Source organism: Nannospalax galili, unplaced genomic scaffold (genome assembly GCF_000622305.1).
Source record: "Nannospalax galili isolate Female #2095 unplaced genomic scaffold, S.galili_v1.0 scaffold1109, whole genome shotgun sequence".
NCBI lineage: Eukaryota > Metazoa > Chordata > Mammalia > Rodentia > Spalacidae > Nannospalax > Nannospalax galili.
The window spans coordinates 335,426-355,443 of NW_008359787.1; the positions used below are offsets into that span (position 1 = coordinate 335,426).

The 20,018-nt window shown below is 41.8% G+C and overlaps 1 protein-coding gene across 3 annotated transcripts in view; it reads right to left on the reverse strand.

Annotated features, from left to right (window-relative positions):
• Intu (inturned planar cell polarity protein) overlaps nt 1-5,601 on the reverse strand; it is a 124,653-nt gene extending 119,052 nt beyond the window's left edge. For all 3 annotated transcript variants that reach the window (XR_003847902.1, XM_029558974.1, XM_008823687.3), the window contains exon 1: nt 5,386-5,601. Coding sequence is in view for 2 of the 3 variants with exons in the window: in XM_029558974.1 (XP_029414834.1) it covers nt 5,386-5,591 (206 nt within the window). In the remaining variant the exon portion in view is untranslated. The remainder of the gene's footprint in view (nt 1-5,385) is intronic.
• Nucleotides 5,602-20,018: the final 14,417 nt, after the last annotated feature.

Sequence of the window (20,018 nt, forward strand, 5' to 3'; positions counted from 1 at the left end):
AAGTCTTCCCCCAGTGACATACTTTCACCAGCAAGCCTCCATCTTCTAAAGATTCCACAACCTTCCCAGTGCCAATACCTGGGGACCAAGTACTCAAACACATGATCCTATGTAGGATATTTCATATTCAAACCACAACAGGATCTAGAACCAACTAAGAGACAAGCCTCTGGGAATGCCTGTGAGGGGTTATCTAGGTTATGTTAAATGAGGTGAGAAGACCCACCCACAGTGGGTGGCAGTATTCCATGGGCTGGGGTCTTGGAATGAATAAAAAGGAGAAAGCTAGCTGAGTATTCACTGCTCTCTGCTCCTTGACTATGGATGTAATATGACTAAGCTCTGCCGCTATGGCTTCCCTGCCTTGATAGACCATACCCTCAAACTGTGATCCAAACAAACCCTTCCTTTCTTAAGTTATCAGGTATCTTGTCACAGCAAGAACAAGCAACAAATATATCACAAAATTAATATGAATTCCATATGGTACATGTTCAGAGGGTGCCAGTCTGCCTCAGCTTCTCTGCCTCAAGTTCAATTGGAACAGCAGAACCCATAACTGAGTACTCATTTGCATGCAATATATTTCTGTATCAGGAGTACATCTCCATTGGAGCTAGGCTAATAATGACCTCATTTTCTGGACCATACTCCCACTTTCCACCCTGCAGCCAGGGGCACACCTAAGTCGGGGTATGCTCTAACATGGAGAGAAGAAAAAAATTACAGACCAGTAACACATTTGTGGTAAGACTTTACTATACTTTTACTTATTCATTTCTGGGATGGCATCTTGCTATGTGGACCAAGCTAGGCCTGAGATTGCAATACTCCCGCCTCAACCTCCCAAGTTTCCAGGATTACAGGCATGTGCCACTGAGTCTAGCTTTACTGTATTTCCAAAGATGTCAGCTGGACAGAGAGCTGATCAAACAGCTGAAATGCAAGTGCAAACAAACAAAACTACTGTAGGACGGTAAAGGATGGAGAAATGAAGAGGACTCAGATAAGGATCTAGGAGCATCTGAGCGAGACCCTGAGTGATTTTGACAGAGACAAAACAGGTTTCAAACATTGGGAACAAAGTGTGTAAAAGTGTAGTGTGAAAATGAATAGTCAGTTTGAGTAAAGCTGGATACTTCAGTGTGGTAGAAATGCAAGTGGCTTACAAGAGGTAAGTCAGGGCTGGGGAAATGGCTCAGTGGGGAAGAGCACATGCTGCACAAACATGAGGACCTAAGTTTGAATCCCCATTACCCATGTTAAAAAAAAAAAAAAAGATGGGTATGTCTACAGAGAGGCAAAAACAGGACTGCTGAGGCTTAGCTGTTAACCTAGATCCAGATTCACTGAGAGGCAAAAACAGGACTGCTGAGGCTTAGCTGTTAACCTAGATCCAGATTCACTGAGAGGCAAAAACAGGACTGCTGAGGCTTAGCTGTTAACCTAGATCCAGATTCACTGAGGCTCTGTCTCAAGGAAAAAAGGGGGAGTGATAGAACAGGGTACTCAATGTCCTCCTCCTCTGACCTCTGTGGGCCCATGGGTACACAACTGCACCTATACACATGTGTACGATCATTCCCAACACGAGAGAGAGAGAGAGAGAGAGAGAGAGAGAGAGAGAGAGAGAACAAACAAAGATGAGATGAGACAAGCCAGGAAAAAATGAAAAAAACTTTGAAAATCATCCTAAGGAATCTGGAACTGACTTGAGAGGCCACTGAGCTCTTGAGTGGAACCGGAAAATGACTTAGACCTGTGTTTGAGAAAGCAAACTCTGGAAGCTGTACAGAAGAATGACTGGAAATAGGGAACTTCAGGGAGCATGAGAGAAAGGAGAGGCAGGCACTTTCAGATAGGCAGTTTGTGGGGGAATGGAGAGAAGAGGGGTAGGTAGCAACGGAGACTTACTGGGTCTAAAGCAAGAAGGCAGTGATGTCAGTGAATAAGATGAGCATTGTTGAAGGAGAAGTAAGGAAGAGAATTCTCTTCAATGCACTGCCCTGGAAGTAGAGTGAGGTAACAGCAGGCAATTACCATTTTTGTCATTGACCTAGTTCAATGCTGTTTGTCTTTTTAATCTATGTACATTAATAAAATAAAAAAACCAATTAAAAGAAAAGGGTCAGGGTTCAGAGCAGGAGAAAAAGGTAAATATTACCTGAAATATGGTACAATAGCATGGCATCATGAATTTGAATAAAATATTTTGATACAAGTCACACATTTCCCTTGGTGAAAATCCAAGGGAAAGGTAAATATTAGTGTATACAAACAACAGAATCCTACTCAAAAAAAGAAGAGAAAGAAACGAACTACTATAGGCAACAGGGATGAATCCTAAAAAAATTACTCAGCAGAAGCCAAACAAAACAGAGAGGCTAAATCATTACATTTTTTCACAGAACTGTAGAAAAAACAAACTTACCAACAGTGACATAAAGCAAGTGGCTTTGGGAAAGGTGGGGACACACAGTCTTAGGGAGACATGTGGGGAAACGTTTGGGTGACATAAAATGTTACCTTGAGAGACGATATAGGTCTCAATAGTAAATTGTACACCTTAAGTGTGTAGTTTCCCCTGCACATATTATCATGCATACTTCACTAAGCTGTTGAAAACCTCAAACAAAAGTTAAAAGGAGGTATAATCAGTTTCTTCTCTAGTCAATCTTATTTTAGGCAGAATTTCCTCAGCTTTTTCAGCTAAAATCCATTTTACAGTCACTTTTCTTCTTGTGCCTTAGCCAGTTATAAAACTAACAATGACAAAAATTCACTTTGAAACATTAAACATCTAAGTCATAAAACTGACAACTTCTGGCCAACATGAAGTAGCCAAAGTTGCTTTGGTGAACTGGTAACTACAGACCAAAGCAAAGGAGCTTGGCATCCTGGTAAGAAAATGCATGGCTTCCATTATCTCAGTCATTTTATCTCTGAAGGCTTCCCCAGGGTCATGCCCATATGCCAAGTTTAGAAAGAATAGCATCAATCTAAAACCTTCCTCTTCTACAAGTCTAAAACAGATTAAAAGATTCCCCTGGGGCCAGAGAGATGGCTTAAAAGGTAAGGGCAATGACACCAAGCCTGATGATGTCAGTTGGATCCAGGGAACCCACAAGGTACAAGGAGAGAACCAACTTCTTCAAGTCGTCCTCTGACTTGCACATTTGTGCTGTGGCATGGACCTCATACATTCACAAACACACACACACACACACACACACACACACACACACACACACACACACAGAAAATGTAAAAAAAAAATAACTACCAGAATGTATCTTAAGGGAATTTCATCTCAAAAATGATGAAATTATTAACTAATAATAATATGCAATTCAAACTGGGTTTTGGTTACAAAACATTCACAAAAATGGTAACTTCCAAAAAGAACACCCAGTAGCTACAGTCTTGAAAGTTCAGGACACTTTATTACTTTATATGAATAAATATGTAACAGGCTTTCTTACTAAGCTTCATGTAGACCACAGAGGTGATAGGCCATGCATAGCTCTTTGACTGGATAAGAAAGATTCAGGTACACATACCCATGCCTTTTATCAGAGTGGTTCTTCCTAAGGCAGGAAGGGCCAGCTTCCACAGGTAACTGTAGCTCAGGATAGTCAATGACTAATACCATAAGGAAAGATTTGAACAATGACTTTCCAGGGCATGTCAGCAAATCTACCCTCATGTCATACATGTCAAACGAGGACAGACATAAAATCTGAATTTTGGCAGGACTCAAAACACAGACCAGCAGAATATTTTGCACAGGACTTTACTATCAGGCCTAAAACTGAATATTTGGAGTGATTAGTGAATGACTGGTATAAACAGCTTAATGCAGGGTGTTCTATCAGAAGTCAAGTGCCCTGAATTTCTACACAAACAACACTCAAGTTATGTGCCATAGGGAAAAAAAGTGTGACTAAGATGTAGAGAAGCCAAGAATTTTAGTCTCAGTTTATGGCTTCCTGTAGCAGAACCAAAATAAGGTTCTGTATAATCTCCTTCCTTCCAGAAAATCCACTTAATTACCTTGTCCTGGTTAGCTTTGTCAACTTGACACAACCTAGAATTATCTGGGAAGAGAATCTCAATCAAGGAGTTGCCTAGATCAGTTTGACAGATAGACATGTCTGTGGGGGATAGTCTTTACTGCTAATTGATGTAGAATGGCCCGGCCCACTGTGGGTGGCACCATTCCTTAGGCTGGTTGTTTCTTAACTGTACAAAAAAGATAGCTAAGCATAAGGCACAGCAAGCAGCATCCTCCATGTTTTTTGCCTTGCTTCTTTGGCTGTGAAGTTACTTCCTTGGTCAGAGGAATAGGAAGCAGGCCTGCCTTCAAGTTTCTTCCCTGACTTCCCTCAGTGATGAATGATGACCTGTAATTTTAAGTCAAATGAGCCTTTTCTCCCCTAAGCTGGTTTTGGTCAGTGTTTTGTTTGTTTGTTTGGTTGGTTTTTTAAATCATAGAAACAGATATAAAACTAGGAGAAACTATGATTTTTAAATGATTTTTAAGATGACCACAGTAGCTTGCAAAATTTGGAATTCTTAAACCTGTTAAAATCTTCAAGAATACAATCTATCCCTATTAGGCAGGTTTCTCCCTCAGCTTTTAGAGACGATTTTTAAAAAGACAATAAAATGTGTTACACACAGATAGGTGCAAATAATCACAATTACTTGTAACTGTTATTTACTACACATAAAATGCCATCCACAAATTGTGTATGGCAGTTCAATACCCCTTTGGTTGATGTTTTTGTACAGTCATTCATTTTGAGTTACCATTAACTGACATTTCCAAGACGTCCTTAATCCACAGATAAATGAAGTAGCCTCGGGTACTGTGAATAAAAATGACTCACTCATGCTATTACCAAGAATTATGACTTGAAATAGAAAACTGTGGGGTCGACTAGGAAAACACAGCATGAATATGCTGCGCTGGAGAGCCTGCCTTCATGGTGAGGCTGGGAGTGGACATCCGTTCTGATGCTATTCATTTCCACAACAGGAAAATGTCTCCACAATTTTAAAATAGTTGCCTTATACAATGTGTAGGATGACTTTCTCCACTAAATAGGAGTCGAAGTCACAAAGGTCATGCCACCAGAGCAGATACTGCTACAGGACAGAGCTTTTCAAAGCATCACAGACATCCCTCGCAGAGCACAGACTCCACCAGGAAGAGGGACTCTCCCAGCTGAGAATCCCGAGCCCTACAGCAGTGCCTGCATTCCTCCACCCAACTGAAGCCCTACAGACCACAGGCCCTCAGGAACTCCCGGTGAGCAGGCCAGCCTGTGGAGCCCTCGTGGTGCGCACTGGGACGCAGCCCGCCGAGCCCAAGAGCCTTACGCGTCGCTGCTCCCAGAGGTGCAGGAACCCGAGCCGCTGGCTCCGGTGTCCGAGTCGCCCTCCTCCTCTTCCTGTGAGGAGAGATCTTCGCGGAGCTCGGCAGACCGCCCACGCGAGTCTCGCCACGCCGGGGCCTCAGTAGTCTGGGTCTCCGAGCTCGGAGGGTAGAGACTTAAAACTCCAGCGTCAGCCCTCTGCGCCGCCATCTTGCCCGGACCTGGCCACGTGACCACAGTACTCAGGGCGATTGGCTGCCGCGCCAGTTGCCGGGGAGACAGAGAAGCTTTCGGGCGAAAACGCGGTGGACTGAAGAAATCCAGAGCCCACTGGCAGTGCTGCCTTCCCTACTCTGTCTCTCCCTCCGTGTTCCCCCTGGGGCAGTGTGACCTCCACAAAGAGGACAGGCACGGCTTCTTTTCTTAGTTTCCTTTTTCTTTCAGTGCTGGAAAGCTTTCATTTTGCTCTTTGTCTGCTTTTTCTTTTTTCTATCTTTTTAGTTGCTGTACAAAGGATGGGTTTCATTTGTTCCATCTTTCTATAACAAACAGCCTTAAAAGTAAAGGGCTTCTGTATGCATACACATAAATACCTCAATTATTTTTTCTAGTCCTTTAAAAAATCATTTTGAGGATGGGGGTATAGCTCAGAGGTAAGTGCTTGTCTATATAATACGCAAGGCCTTAGGTTCAAACCAAAAATCAGTCTTTTTTATTTTTGAGTCTTTTCCCCCACCAATCTTTAGTAATCGTAGAAAATGTAATTTCATTACATTTTCATACATGTATATAATGCACTTTGATCGTATTCAGCCCCATCACCCCTTTCCCGTGGTTCCCTTCATATTCCAAAATGGTCCCTCTTCTACTCATGCTGCCGCCCCCTTTAAATCTAGAGTCTGCGCACGAGAGAAAACATGCAGCATCCTTTTCTGAATTTGACTCATTTCACTTAATATGATGATATCCACTAATTTTCCTATAAACAACATGATTTCGTTGTTCTTTACGGTTGAGTAAAAGCTCCACTGTGTGCACACGCCATATTTTTTGTATCCATTCATCCACTGATTTGCACCCAGACGCACACCATAACTAGCTATTGTGAGTAGTGCCACAGTATAATTGGGTGCACAGGGTGCATTACTATGTATGTTGACTCCAGTTCCTTCTGGGAATGTTGAGTTGTTTCTACATTATATATTTACAACATTGCACACATTCTACATTTCTCTCAAGCAGATATGTGGAGTGCTTCAAATGGGTGTTAAATCAACTTCATGTTTATTTTCTAACAGAAAATTTTAGATGCTTCTTAAGGGTTCTCATCACTGAAGTAGGAAGCATAGAGAAGTACACGTTGCCTGTGATTTGTAAATACCTACATCAAGTAGTTGTAGTACATAATAGCTATCATTGCTTGAGTCAGCCATGTAATGAAGTAAATATTTTCCCTGTATCAAAATAAGGAAACTGAGGCTTACTGAGATAAGACATCTTGTCAATGGTTATGCTTGTGGCAGGCAACAAAATCAATCAAGAAATGAGCTTAAGTCTGTACATAACATTACCTTTTCTCCAAAGGACCCAGTTCTGTAGTCTCCCCTTATTGTGGATTCATTTTTCAAGATCAGCCAAAGTGAGAAATTATTAGATGATAAGTTCCAAAAGTGAACAATGTGTAAGTTCTAGATTGTGCATCACCCTGGATAATGTGGTAAAATCTCACATAGATCTGCTCCATCCCACCTGGGTTGTAAACCTCTTTGTCCAGTGTATGCACACCCTAAATGCTACTCATCCATTAGCCACTTGGTAGCTGATTGGATTAGAAGACAAACCAACAAGGTGTCAGCACCACAGCGATTGTATTCAAGTAAGAAGGTCAATAGCAGGTCACAATGCCTAAATTATTCACCTAGTGTCATCACTCTGGGTCAGGAAAAAAAAAAAGCATGCTTTTCCCCTTCTAATACAATCCACACAGAAGACTCCTATGACCTCAAAAGTTATGGGGACTTCTTCCTACAAGCAAACAAGTGAGCAACTGTGGACATCAGCAGTGTATCCCCTAATCCAATTCAGTTCTGACACTATCTGGAGATAGTGTCAGATCCCACAGGGTGAGGGTTCACTCCCCAAGATTGCCATCCCCACCTACGCACTTTTAGGTAACAGTCATAAGCAAGCTACTGTTACTTTTTTAAAAAAGACACATTTATTAATTTAATATCCACTAGTGTTTGCATGTGTGTGTGTGTGTGTGTGTGTGTGTACCACATGTGTGCTTGGTACCTGCAGAGACTAGAGGAGGGAGTTAGAGCCCCTTGAACTGGAGTTACAGATGGTTATGAGCTGCCGTGTGGGTGCTGGAACTGAACCCAGGTCCACTGCAAGAGCAGCAAGTGCTCCTAACTATCCAGCCATCTATCCATCCACCCCACCCCACCCAATTTGTTTTTACCTGTGATTTTGACCTAGTGGCTATAAATCAAGGTTCCCATAACTCCTTTCTTGAATTTAATCAATCTTCTGAGTAACTCACAGAATTCAGGGAAGTACTTATAGTTATAATTTTATTATACATGGTATTATGAAGAATACAGATGAGAAGATGCAGAGGGTGAGATATGGGAGGAGTGCAGATCTTCTGTGACTACTCTAAATGTCCTACCTCTAGGAAGCTCCACATCCTCAACTACCTGGAAGTTCTATAAACCTTGTCCTTTTGTGTTTTTATGGAAATTTAACTACATAAGCCTGACTGGTCACAGACTGGTTGAAAGCTGCAGTAATGTGGCATGTGCCTGCTCTCCATCATTTCTTCCTGGGATGGAGCAGGATTCTCTGGAATGAGAAGTGTCTTATGACCTACTATCAAGCAGGGTTAGGTCACTGTAATGAAGTTATTCTAACAGTTATTTTATGTTTCTAATAAGAAATATTTACTTTTCACCAGTCTAAAACATTCAAATTTACCTAAGATTTCATTACAAAATAAAGCGCTTTAGGAACCTGTTTAATAAGTTAGTCTTTCTTCATTTTTAAAAAAAATCTTTTTGAGACAGAGTTTCCTTGCAGCTCCAGCTAACCTGGAGCTCACCATGTCGACTAGGCTGGCCTCGATCTCACAGAGATCCACCTGCCTCTGCCTCTGAGCACTGGAATTAAAGGTGTGGGGCAGCATTTCTTCATTTTTAAAACAACCTATTAGAAGTAAAAAAAAAAAAAAAAAACCTTTAAAAAGCAAAATATCCTCTTTTCTTCCCACATATAATAGCGGTTTTTTTTTTTTCCTATGAGCATTTAGCCATTTTCCACTGTGCTCATAAACCTCCAATGGTACTTCATTAGAGAACAGAGTCCAAACTCTGTATAGTCTATTGTTTTTGGAGGGGTGGGTCCAGGGTCTCCCTGGAACTCACACGCACTTTTTAGAACAGGTTGGCAAGATCCACCTGCTTTGTCTCCAGAGTCCTGGGATTAAAGGCATGTGCCACTATGCTCGGCCAAACTTTTACAGTCTTTAAAATTTTTTTCCCCCTCAGTTCAGGCTGGTGGTGTAGCTCAGTTGGTAGAGTGTTTGCATATCAAGCATGAAGCCCCAGGTTCAATCCGAAAATAATATAAATCATATAAAATAGTCACAATGGTGTACACCTCTAATCTCAGCACTAGGGAGGTAGAGGCAGGAAGATCATAAATTCAAGGTCATCCTTGATTACATATCGAGGCTGAGGCCAAACTGGGCTATATAAGACATGGTCTCAAAAAAAAATGTTCCCATGACTACAAATAACTATCAATTAGAAATTAAATTTCTTCATTTCCATTATATATTAACTAAATTAAGCCTGTCTGATCAAAAGGTATCACCAAGGGCTTATTAAATGTACAGATTTTGAGGCCTTTCCAACAGAATCTGCAGAGAAATCTAGATTTTTAAAATGAGGGTGCTGAGTGGTTCTATGAACTTGGGAGTGATGCTCTCAGCCTTGCCCCTGTTCTGTGCTTCTTAAGTATAGGGCAGCTGACATGTCTCAAGCATGCTGGAACCACTGGCACCTGGTAAATTTGAGCCTGGCTGAACTCTCTCTGAATCTCTCTGCAGAATCCATATTCATATAACCTTGAGCACACCGACCTCTTCAAGTTTCCTGCTCTGTAAATTCAAATAGTGGTACTACTTCACAGAACTGTTTGGAATCCAGTGAATTAATGCATTTAAGTATCTAGTACAGTGTCAGCAAAACGGAGCTGTTCTTTATGATTTACAGTCCTCATACTGCAGAACGCTCCCTCTCCAAAATTCCTTTGTTCAAGTACAGTATTACTTTTTCCTTAAAGACTCAGCAGACTTCTTTTAAAACGCTTCCCTCCGGACACTTCTACTACCTGTGGAAGAATGCTTCTTTCCACCTTTCCCTCAGTCAGTTATCCCACAATGCTTTCATTAGATACAGATGGTTTATTTGTATCTAAATTGTTTAAGACTGTATCTCTCTGTCACAAAATGACAGTCTCTTGGGAAGCCTACATGAGTGACCAGCTTAAAAAATATCTCACCTTTCACACTTCCACAAATTTGAATTAAGGAGAAAAAAATGTCACATGAAAGTCTATCTTCTAAGAAAAGTTCCCTGGACTAGATCATCATAGGTTCTGTCAAATTCCTTGGCTAATTAACTTCCATTTCTTAGCTTCATAGACACAAAAGAAAAAATTAAGTAATTCTTTTTTATTCTTAATCATATTTCTGATCTTCTATACCACATTTGTACTAACTTTATTAATATTTAGTATCCTTAGATGTATTAGGAGGGGCTGAAGAAAAAAAAACTGTCAGCATTTTCAGGGCCTTAAAAAATTGTTAGTCTAACTGCTTCATAATTAGAAATCACAAGCATATAAAATGGGGTATAGTCTCATTTTCTACTTTTTACTGCACAAATCCCAAACATGTGAAGCATGTTTACCTTAATACAAAGGAGATATGAGGTCTCTGTTTCCACAGATTACCATCTCAATCAGGCAAACAATACAATTCAGACATAAAATACTCCAGATAAGAACACAATTAAATATTTACTATTGTTAGCAGGTTCAAGAGCTCTTTCTTTAATAGCAGTAGAAGCTAGCAATGATCAATACATGAAACAGGGCCACAGAAGGTGGTGTTCATTAGAAACTTCAATCCACAGGGCAAACATTTATGCAATGGCACTTTGTTGTGAACTAATTAATATTCCCTTAAGTGTGAACACAGGAATAGTACTTTATGAGCTAAGCAATAATACTGATGACCACAATTATTTTTTAGAATGATAGTAGAGCTGTAAAATATTTTTTTAAAACTATGATTTTCTAATGTGGAATTTTCCAAATTTAAGATAGAATCATAATATGTAAGAAACATTTCTGCAATGCTGAATTCATGTAGTGAAGTTATAATCTGAAATTCTAATTTTCTTGTACAAAAAATGAAATCACTTGTTAAAATGTACAGAACATAACTGTTAGATCATTTGAATGAAAATAGAATATAGATGAGGATCTAGAACCGGATACTCGAGTAACTAAAGAAAATGAAATACAGCTCAAGCCTTCAGCCCATTGATCCCTACTTGTCTTCATTTTCCATCTCCACTTACACATAATAACAAATTTGGTGAACTGTTCTAGCACCAGAGACCAGTATCCTACAACCAGAAGGAAAGGAGATCCCTTAAAGTAGGAAAACCAGCCTGGGAAATTACTGATAGCTCATAATCTGCTGATGAAGAGGAAAGAAGGAATCAAAGAGGGCAGGAGTTAGAAAAAAAAAATTTCTGCTTATGTGAGCGCTCAAAGCAGCACCAGCATCATTTTAAAAGCTGTGGCACTGCTGACCCTGGAGTCACCTGACAGCAACAGTCAAATGCTGGGTAACCCAACCCAGAAATGTTCTTTGTTCCCTGGTCAGAGATCTGAGTCCTCTGACCAATTGACTGTGGATACAGTCAATTGCCTTATGTGAAAACAGCACTAATAATTTACTTGCAGGGTTTTGTGAAAATCCAAATGTGAGTGCTGGGAGGTGGCTCAGTGATTAAGAGCCCTGGCTGCTCTTGCAGAGGACAAAGGTTCAGTTCCCAGCATCCACATGGCAGCCATTTATGCCAGTTCAAGGGGATCTGGCACCGTCCTCTGGTCTCTATGCATGTGGTGCACTTACATGCTGGCAAAACACTCATACACATAAAACAAATGTAAGTCATTTAAAATTCAAATGTGATAATCTTTAAATTTAAGGTCTTACACCTTGAAAAATAAAGCAGTGCATATTACATGCCATATTTTCCAAAGCTTTCAGTGCTATCTGTACTTAAAAGATAATACTATTTTATTTTACTTTATTATCTTTTTAATTAATTAATTTATTTTTACGTGTATGTGTGTATTTCCTGGGTGTAGGTAAGTGAACCCATGTTGTGCAGTGCCCGCAGAGGACAGAAAAGGCTGTTGGATCTACTGGAACTGGAGTTACGGGCAGTTGTTAGCTGCCATGTGGGTGCTGGGATATGAACCCGGGTCTTCTGCAAGAACAGCCAGAGTTCTTCACGGCTGAGCCATCTTTCCAGCCCCAATAATACTACTTTAAAAACAGAAATGTTAATCAACAGGGCTTACTTTTCTCTTAAGCTCTAGATATTTGATGTGTTTTGAATATATTTTTCCTGTTTACAAGAGTATAAAATTTAGATTATCAGATATTTTCACTATGTCTATTGGCTTTAGTTGTCCACAAAACCATCCCCCTAGCCTGGGCCAGTGCCATTCATTAGCCATTAGGCCTTGGACAAACTCATTTTGCTCCATAGAGCCTCTAAGAATAGCTATCTGCTTGAGTTTTGTTTTAGAGTTTGGGGGACAGATGCTAATGCCATCTCATATTTGATGTTCATAGAACTTCCATATCAATGGAATTTCATAGTACCATCCTATGAGGCAGGTCTCACTTCCCTTATATTAAAGAAAGGACAAGTTAATGTCTTGCCAAGTTGCACAACTTTGTGCAACAGAAATATGACTCTGAGAGAATGGTTGAACTGAATTAGCTGTGTACATAAGTTGTTTAAAAATATGTTTGCAAAATACTAATGAGCACTAACATGACCCAGGTGACACAGAAATATTAACTTAGGTAGAAGTAACCTGAGAAATGCAATTCTGAAGAATCTGAATCCCCCCCCAAACAAGCTAGCGGAATTATTTATTTGCTCAACTGCTGAGCAACTGTCATTTTTGTGTTATTTTTGAAGCTCATACCTCATTCAGAGAACTTTGCAGCTTCATTGATTTTGATATGGCTTCAATATCTTTTTCAAAAGCACAATTCAATGCTGTAGATTTTGAAAACCATATTTGCAATGGAAAACATATAAGTATTTAACAAACACCTAGAAGACTGACCTTTCAAGTTAAATGTAAAAATAAAATGGAATAGTCTACTATTTTCTTCTGTCGGTGAGTTTTCTATGGCTCTTTAAGGCCACAGGTCTCTAATGCAATTGCCCAAACTTTGTGGATAACTTAAAAGGTATTTATTTTTATTCTTTGACACTTTCCTAACTGTGTATGATGAAGTTTAGTCCTTCTTGCCCCATTATCCTGTCCCCCCTTCCTAGAAGTCCTGCTCTTACTTTCCTTTCATGAGTGTGTAACCCACTGAATTTAAACAGTAGCCTTGTACAAGCAAGCAGTGTTTTAAAAGAAAAACATAAAATCTTGTGAAACCTGATTTACCTCATGTTTTAGATATTTAATGATTTGATATTTTGAATTCATCAAATCAGAGAGAAACTGACAGATATCCCAACATTTTTAACAATTTGTTTGACAATACAAAATACCCAATTCTTAAAAAAAAAAATAACACACTACAAAGGCAAAAGGTTTTCATATGTTGTGCAAGGAGATCACCTTGGCTACTGACACACTTGTTTTACATCCCATTGACTCCTATAGCATATGGGAGCGGTTATTTGTAATTCAGATGAAGTAGCTTTTCATTCTAATACTAAGCAGGTTTATTCTAGAAATACTACACTACTTCTGAATAATTGCCTCAGTCTTGAGGACCAGAGTTTAAAGAAATTATTTTTACCTGGCTTATTGAAGCAGGTTTGTGCTTTGAATTTGATACCCTATAATGTTAATCTTTTGTTTGTTTGCTTTTGACACTTCAAACAAGAAAAATCTGAAGAAATTCTGTTGCCAGTAGAGTCTTAGGTGTTTAAAACAAACACCCCTTCCAGCTTGGCCAGAGAACTGTTTGAATGAATTTCTTGTGAAGGTTTCTTGGGGTCATTTCTGAACTGTAATTTTATCAAATGTTAGAGGAACTGTCCTTGGGAATTTAACTCCTCCTTTGACACTTTATTTTATGTGAGCAGGGTAGGAAATGGGGCGTAGGAAGTTGCAAGTTTCAGAAAACAGCTCTTAAATACAAGAAACCCAATTTCTCCTTTGCACAATGCGTTTCTTTCACTTCCAATGGAACAGGATTTCTGCAGCTCATGGTTTTCGTACAGCTTAAAAGGGTCACTCGAAATGCTTACAGATGAGAGAACTCACATAAACCTCCGACAGATATTTACTAAGCACAGTTATGAGTTTTAATCTTTGTTAGTCTATTTTTCATAAAAGATAAAGGCTGGATAAACTGATGAAAAGTTGGGCTCCTCGTCCTTCTTAGAACTCTTAAAACTTACCCTGTGTTAACGTTTGGAGACAAGCGCGCACGCCTGCGTGGACGGAAGGGAGTGGGGTGAAATTTGATTAGCTAAGAAAAAAGTTCCTTCTAATTCCAGGCACAAAGTCCAAGCAAAACTCCCAGCCACCCCCCACCCCCCAAGAAAAGTCTAGAGTGGTTTAAAAGACAGCTTTGCTTAACGGTTCTGTCCACTCTTTACAGGGTCCGCTCTTTACAGAGCTTCCTGCAGACGAAGGGTGACCCTGCCTCTCGCAGCACTGACTCCCGAAGCGGAATCCCCACGCGTAGCGGACCCTCAGCCGGGATCCCAGAACACTATGTGGTCCCGGCCCTACCGACCATCCCCGGACCGAGGGCGGCCTCCGCCAGCGCCCACCCGCGCTGACCTGTGTAGCAGGACGCGCTGCACAGAGTCCAGGTCCTCCAGGTTGCGGGGTGCAGGCTTGGGGATGCTGGCCCCACTCCCCTGAAACATGCCGGTGGGGAGGCGCTGCGAAAGCTGGCAGCGGGCCAGGGGCGGGAGTGGCGGCGGGTGTCTGAGGGTCCTCAGCCCGGCCCCGCCCGGCGGGTCCCGTGCGCTCCTACCGCTCAGTCCCGACAGGTGGGTGCTCTGCTGGCGCCACCCCCGGGTCCCAGGGAGAGGGATGCGCTCAGCCTTGCCGCGTCCCTCGCCTGTCCCACTGTCCACACCGAGCGCCGGGTCCCCTGCGACGGCTGCTGGATAGCCGCTCCGCGCTCTTCCTCCGCCTAGTGCGGGGTGGGCTTCACCCCTGCGGGCGGAGCAAAGGCAGCCTGGCCCGCGCCGGGGATCTAGCCGCCACCCGAGGCGAGACGAAGGGAGCTGCCACCTGAAGCTTCCCAGGCCACCAAAGAGGTGGGAGGAGTCGCTTGCTCTAGCGCAGACTCAGGCTGCTGCCTGGAAGACTGAGAAAGTGCGCGAGAAAGAGGCGAGCTCGCTGGCCGGTGTGGGTGGGAATTTCAAGCCTTTTAATTGTATACAAACCTCGTCTGGTAGTGATCTTCTGTCAGTCCAGCAATTTAGGAGGCTGAGGCAGGAGGATTGCTGCGAGTTCGAGGCTAGTCTGGTCTACTAGGGAGTGTTAGTTAGCCAGAACTACAAAATAAGCAAAAAACAAAGGCTGGAGAGATGGCCCAGCAGTTAAGAACAGCACTACTGGCGGTTCTTGCAGAAGACCCAGGTTGGAATCCCACACCCACATGGCAGCTAACAACCGTCTGTAACTCCAGTTCCAGGGAATCCATCACCCTCTTCTGTCCTCTGCAGTCACCGCATGACACAGATGCACTTACATCCATGCACACACTCATACACATAAAATAAAATAACAACAAGAACAAGCAAAAACTAAAAAACAAAACGAGAAGCTATCCATATGTATCTGTGTAAAATATACATTATTCATTTGTTATGTGCCAGGCTGATTTCCAGTCCTTGGAGATTCAGGATGAATGAGGTGACTGCTCACTTGCTTGACCTGGACATTTTATCCACTTCGTGGGAGCTAGTGAGTTTGAAATGTACTTGACCTTAGTAGAGAATCCCTTGATTCCAGAACATCATATACTTTAATGGCCCTGTGCTCCATGGTCCAGAGTGAGGGAAGGTGAAGAGGGAGAAGAAACAGAAACTTAGCTAGATGTTCCACAAGAGAAATATGACCTACATGTGGCTTCCTTCCATGTCCTGTATCCAAGTCAGAATCAGACAGATTGGTCAAGGGAATACTGGGGGAGAATAAATGGAGAAGCTGGAAGGTGATGGTTTTAAATGTGAAGCATGTAGATATAGATGGTCAGTGGCAATAGATTATTTTTATTTTATGTGTGTGAGTGCCTGCATGTATGTAAATGCACCCATGTCCTGCAGTGCCTGAAGAGGCCAGAAGACGATGTTGGATCCCCTGGAACTAGAGTTACAGACAGTTGTTTGTTGCTATATGATTGCTGGGAACTGAGCCCAGGCCCTTTGTAAGAGCAGTCAGTGCTCTTAACCTCTCAGCCATTTCTTTAGCCCCTGATCATAGATTAATTTTAAGTTGTAAGTAGATAAGACTTGGATTTCATTGCAGCCAAGTCATTGTGTGCAGAGCTTTTTTTCTCCTAAATGAGTTTCTCAAGTCTTAGCTGCCAAGTGGGTGGTGGGAGTGAATGAAAGAGGTCTCTGTCTTAGTGTGTACAGACTTGTTCTCAACTCTCCTGCTGTCAATGTGTTCTCCATCCTGTCCTACACTTGGCCTGGTACACTTCAGTCCTAATGCTCTTCAATCAAGAATCTGTAGTGTTTCTGTATTTTGATTCAGAAACTCATCCAAGGAAACAAAAAATGTGATGCTTATCAAAGTATAATTTATCATAGCAAAAATAAAATATGTAAATATCAATAATTAATGTTTGTTGTTCATTCATATGATGACTTGAGACATTTATATAAAATTTAAATCTAATGTTTAATGGCATAGTAAAATAATTGTTATTTAAGCCAGTAAATATTCAAAATGTAAAATTGCACCTTCAGTCCATAGTAGCTATTTTATCGTGTTGTGACAAAATACCAGACAAAAGCAACTGAAGAAAGAAAGGGTTTATTCTGGCTCACAGTTTGAGGGTACAGTCCATCATGGTGGGAACGGTATAGCAGTCTGGTCACATTGCATCCACAGTCAGGAAGCAGAGATCATGAATGTTGGTGCTCAGCTCGCTTTCTCCTTTTTATTCATTTGGGTACCCCAGATCATGGGACAGTGTTGCCAACATTCAAGGTAGGTCTGCCCTTCTCAGTTAAACCTTCCAGGAAACACTCCCATAGACACACCAGGAGGGGCATTTCCATTGTGATTCTTAATCCAGTCAAGTTGGCAATGCAGATTAACCATCACAGTCTCTTGTTCACCATGGAAGTGAAGGTCTTCTAGAATGGTAGTATTATGAGTTCATTTGTGTCACCCTAAAGTATATGTATACTTTCTAAGCCCAAATGAGTCCTAACTTGAACATAGAGTCTTCTGCAAAAGATGAGATCATACTGAATTAGGGTGCACCTTACCAGACAGGAGGGACCATTATAAGAAGAGAAAAAAGAAATGTTCACAGAGGAACATGACATGACAATACAGAGAGGAGAAACAGTGTTGAACAGCAGATACTGGAATAATGAATCTGCGTGTTGACCAGCTTTCCATCTCTAGAATTAACTTATAAAGAGGTCTGTTTTGACTTGTGGTTCCATACTATGATCAGGAAGACCCACTCTTTTTAGAGGTTGTTAGATGACAGTCACAGGGGATACTGTGAAGAAACAGTTGCTTACCTTATTGCCAGGGAGCAAAAGAGGAAGAAGACACGACCAAGACACCACAGTCCCTTTCAAGGTCTTACCTCCAATGATTTAAAAAGTCTCACTGATTATAGGGTCTATCACTTTGTGATAGCACCATGCTGGAGGCCAAGCCATTAATACACAAGCCTCTGGGGGAGGTCAGCATCTACACCATAGCTGCAAGGAGTACCAAAGACTGCTGGCAGTACTGGAGACCAAGCTTGGACCTGAGTCTCCTCTAGAACCTCCTGAGGGCTCATGACCTTCTGACACCTTTATTTTAAGCCTCTAGTCTCCAGAACTATAAAAGGATAAATTTGTGCCATTTTAAGGGCCCCAGTTTGCAGTTATTTGACATGATAAGCCCAGGAAACTAAGACAGCTAGCTTTTTTATTAGTGAAATAAGAGTCAAGATCATGAGAGGCTTGGGGAAAACACAGAAAAGTTGAAGTGTTTTGACCAGAGAAAGAAAGGTAAAAAACAGGTGAAAGGTTTGCCAGAATATGAAGCACTTGCTAGGCTCGTTGGAATTCTGGTAAGAGAATTTATAAAACAGCCCCGCCAAAGATGTCACACCCTAACCTGTGGAACCTGAAAACATGATGGGTTATCACATCTGTCTTAACATTAATTCACTCAGCACAGTGGAAGATGAGATATGGAGACTCTCTCCTGAGAAAGACCTAACTGCATAAGCCCTAGAAAGCAGAGAGCTTTGCCTGAGTGATGGCAATAGAGATGGAGGGCATGGAGGGGATGGCTAAGTTGGTAAAATGCTTGCCTTGCTAACATGAAGATCTGAGTTTGATCTTCAAAATTCATGTAAAAATAGCTGGGCATGGTGGTCCTTGCTTGTGATCTCAGCTCTGGGCAGGCAGAGATAAGAGGATCCCTGGTGCTTACTAGTTAGCCAGCCTAGCCTATTTGGTGAATTACAGGCCAATGGTGTGGGGGGAATGCCTCAAAAAAAAAACAACCCCAAAACAATAACAAAAAACAAAGGTGGACAGTGCCTGAGAAAGGACCATTGACATCCTCTGCCCCTTCTTCCACGCACGTGCACCTACTACACATGGAAACCCAATCCCCCACCTCTCTCCCCTCCTGAGTAGAACTCTGTGGCATATTGATGGCTTGGAGGAGGAGGGCCACATGCAGTTTGAGACTAAAACTGGCTGACTGCCAGCATAGAAACTGAGGACTTACATTCCACAACCACTCTGAACTAAATTCTGCCAACAACTTGTATTAACTTAGAAGAGGATTTTTCCCTCTTCCCCTTCCCTGACTCTGAAGCTAGGTGCTTAGTCCCATAGAAAACTTGACTGAGCTTGTGACTCTCTGCTTTCACTAGATGTCTGAACTAGTGATTGGGTATCAACACTGCTAAGTTTGTGCCCCCCCTTTTTTTAATGCTTCAAGAGAAAACTGACATAGTGTTTTCAGGATTGGTGGTGGCAAGTTGCCTATGGAAGTCTCCACCCAGTTGGGCTTGTGGGTAGGAATACCTCTAGCTGTGCTTGGCAGCTACAATGTAGGTATGAATTTCCACAACACTACACGCTCTTGACTTTCTTGCTTTTGCATTTTCTGGTTCTTTCTCTTTTTCCAAGCCATAAAGGTTGGTACTCCACCCCTCACCCCCCCCCAAAATCCAACCACATAGCAACTGCCTTCAAATGTGTGAAAGGGTATTATGCAGAACAGAGATTGCTTACATCAACCCAGATCCTGAGGTTAGAATTAACATACAATGCCAGGCAGGCTTTCTGAGAAGCTGACTCTGAGATGGAGATTTGCACACATGAAGTTTATTGGGATCTGTATCTGGTATCAAGAACTGAGGGGAATGAAGAAATTGCATGGGGCAGAAGGAACATTTGAACTACAATATGCAGTCTCAACAGGAGCCTCAGTCAATTCTGAGTCCTTGGCGTAGGATGGTCCTGTAGTATTGTTGTGAACTGAGGCAAGAGGAACAGGTCCTTGTATCCAGAAAAGAGACATGACATTTGCTAGAGTGATTCTTTACAGTGAGGGCTGTTATTAAGGACTCAGCAGTGAATTCCAGCTGTCAACATCCTCAGCACAATGAAAAATGGATGCTTCTTGAATGAAAGGCAGATGGGAGTGAGAAAGGACTGAAGGAGGCTACAAAGTATCTAACAGGATTCAAAGGAAGCTCACAGGCTTGTGTGTGAAGGTGCATGCCTGTAATCCCTGCACTCAGGAGCCTGAGGCAGGAGGATCATTCCAGGCCAGACTGGGCAGCACGGTGACAATCTGCCTTAAACAACAGAAGAGTAAAACAAGAAGAAAGAGAGAAGGAAGGGAGGAGGACGAGGAGGAGGGGAAGGTGGTGGGGCTGGACAGTCACTTATTAGAGCTTTTCTTACCAGAGGGGTTTTACAACCCCTGACAAGGAAACAACACAGTGGAGTTCATATTGAACCAAAACAACAACAAACTGGTATGTGAGTGCTTTAAGATTTCCAAAACCCTTCTTCTCCAGCACTGTTGGTTGCTTCAGGCATCTGTGCCAAC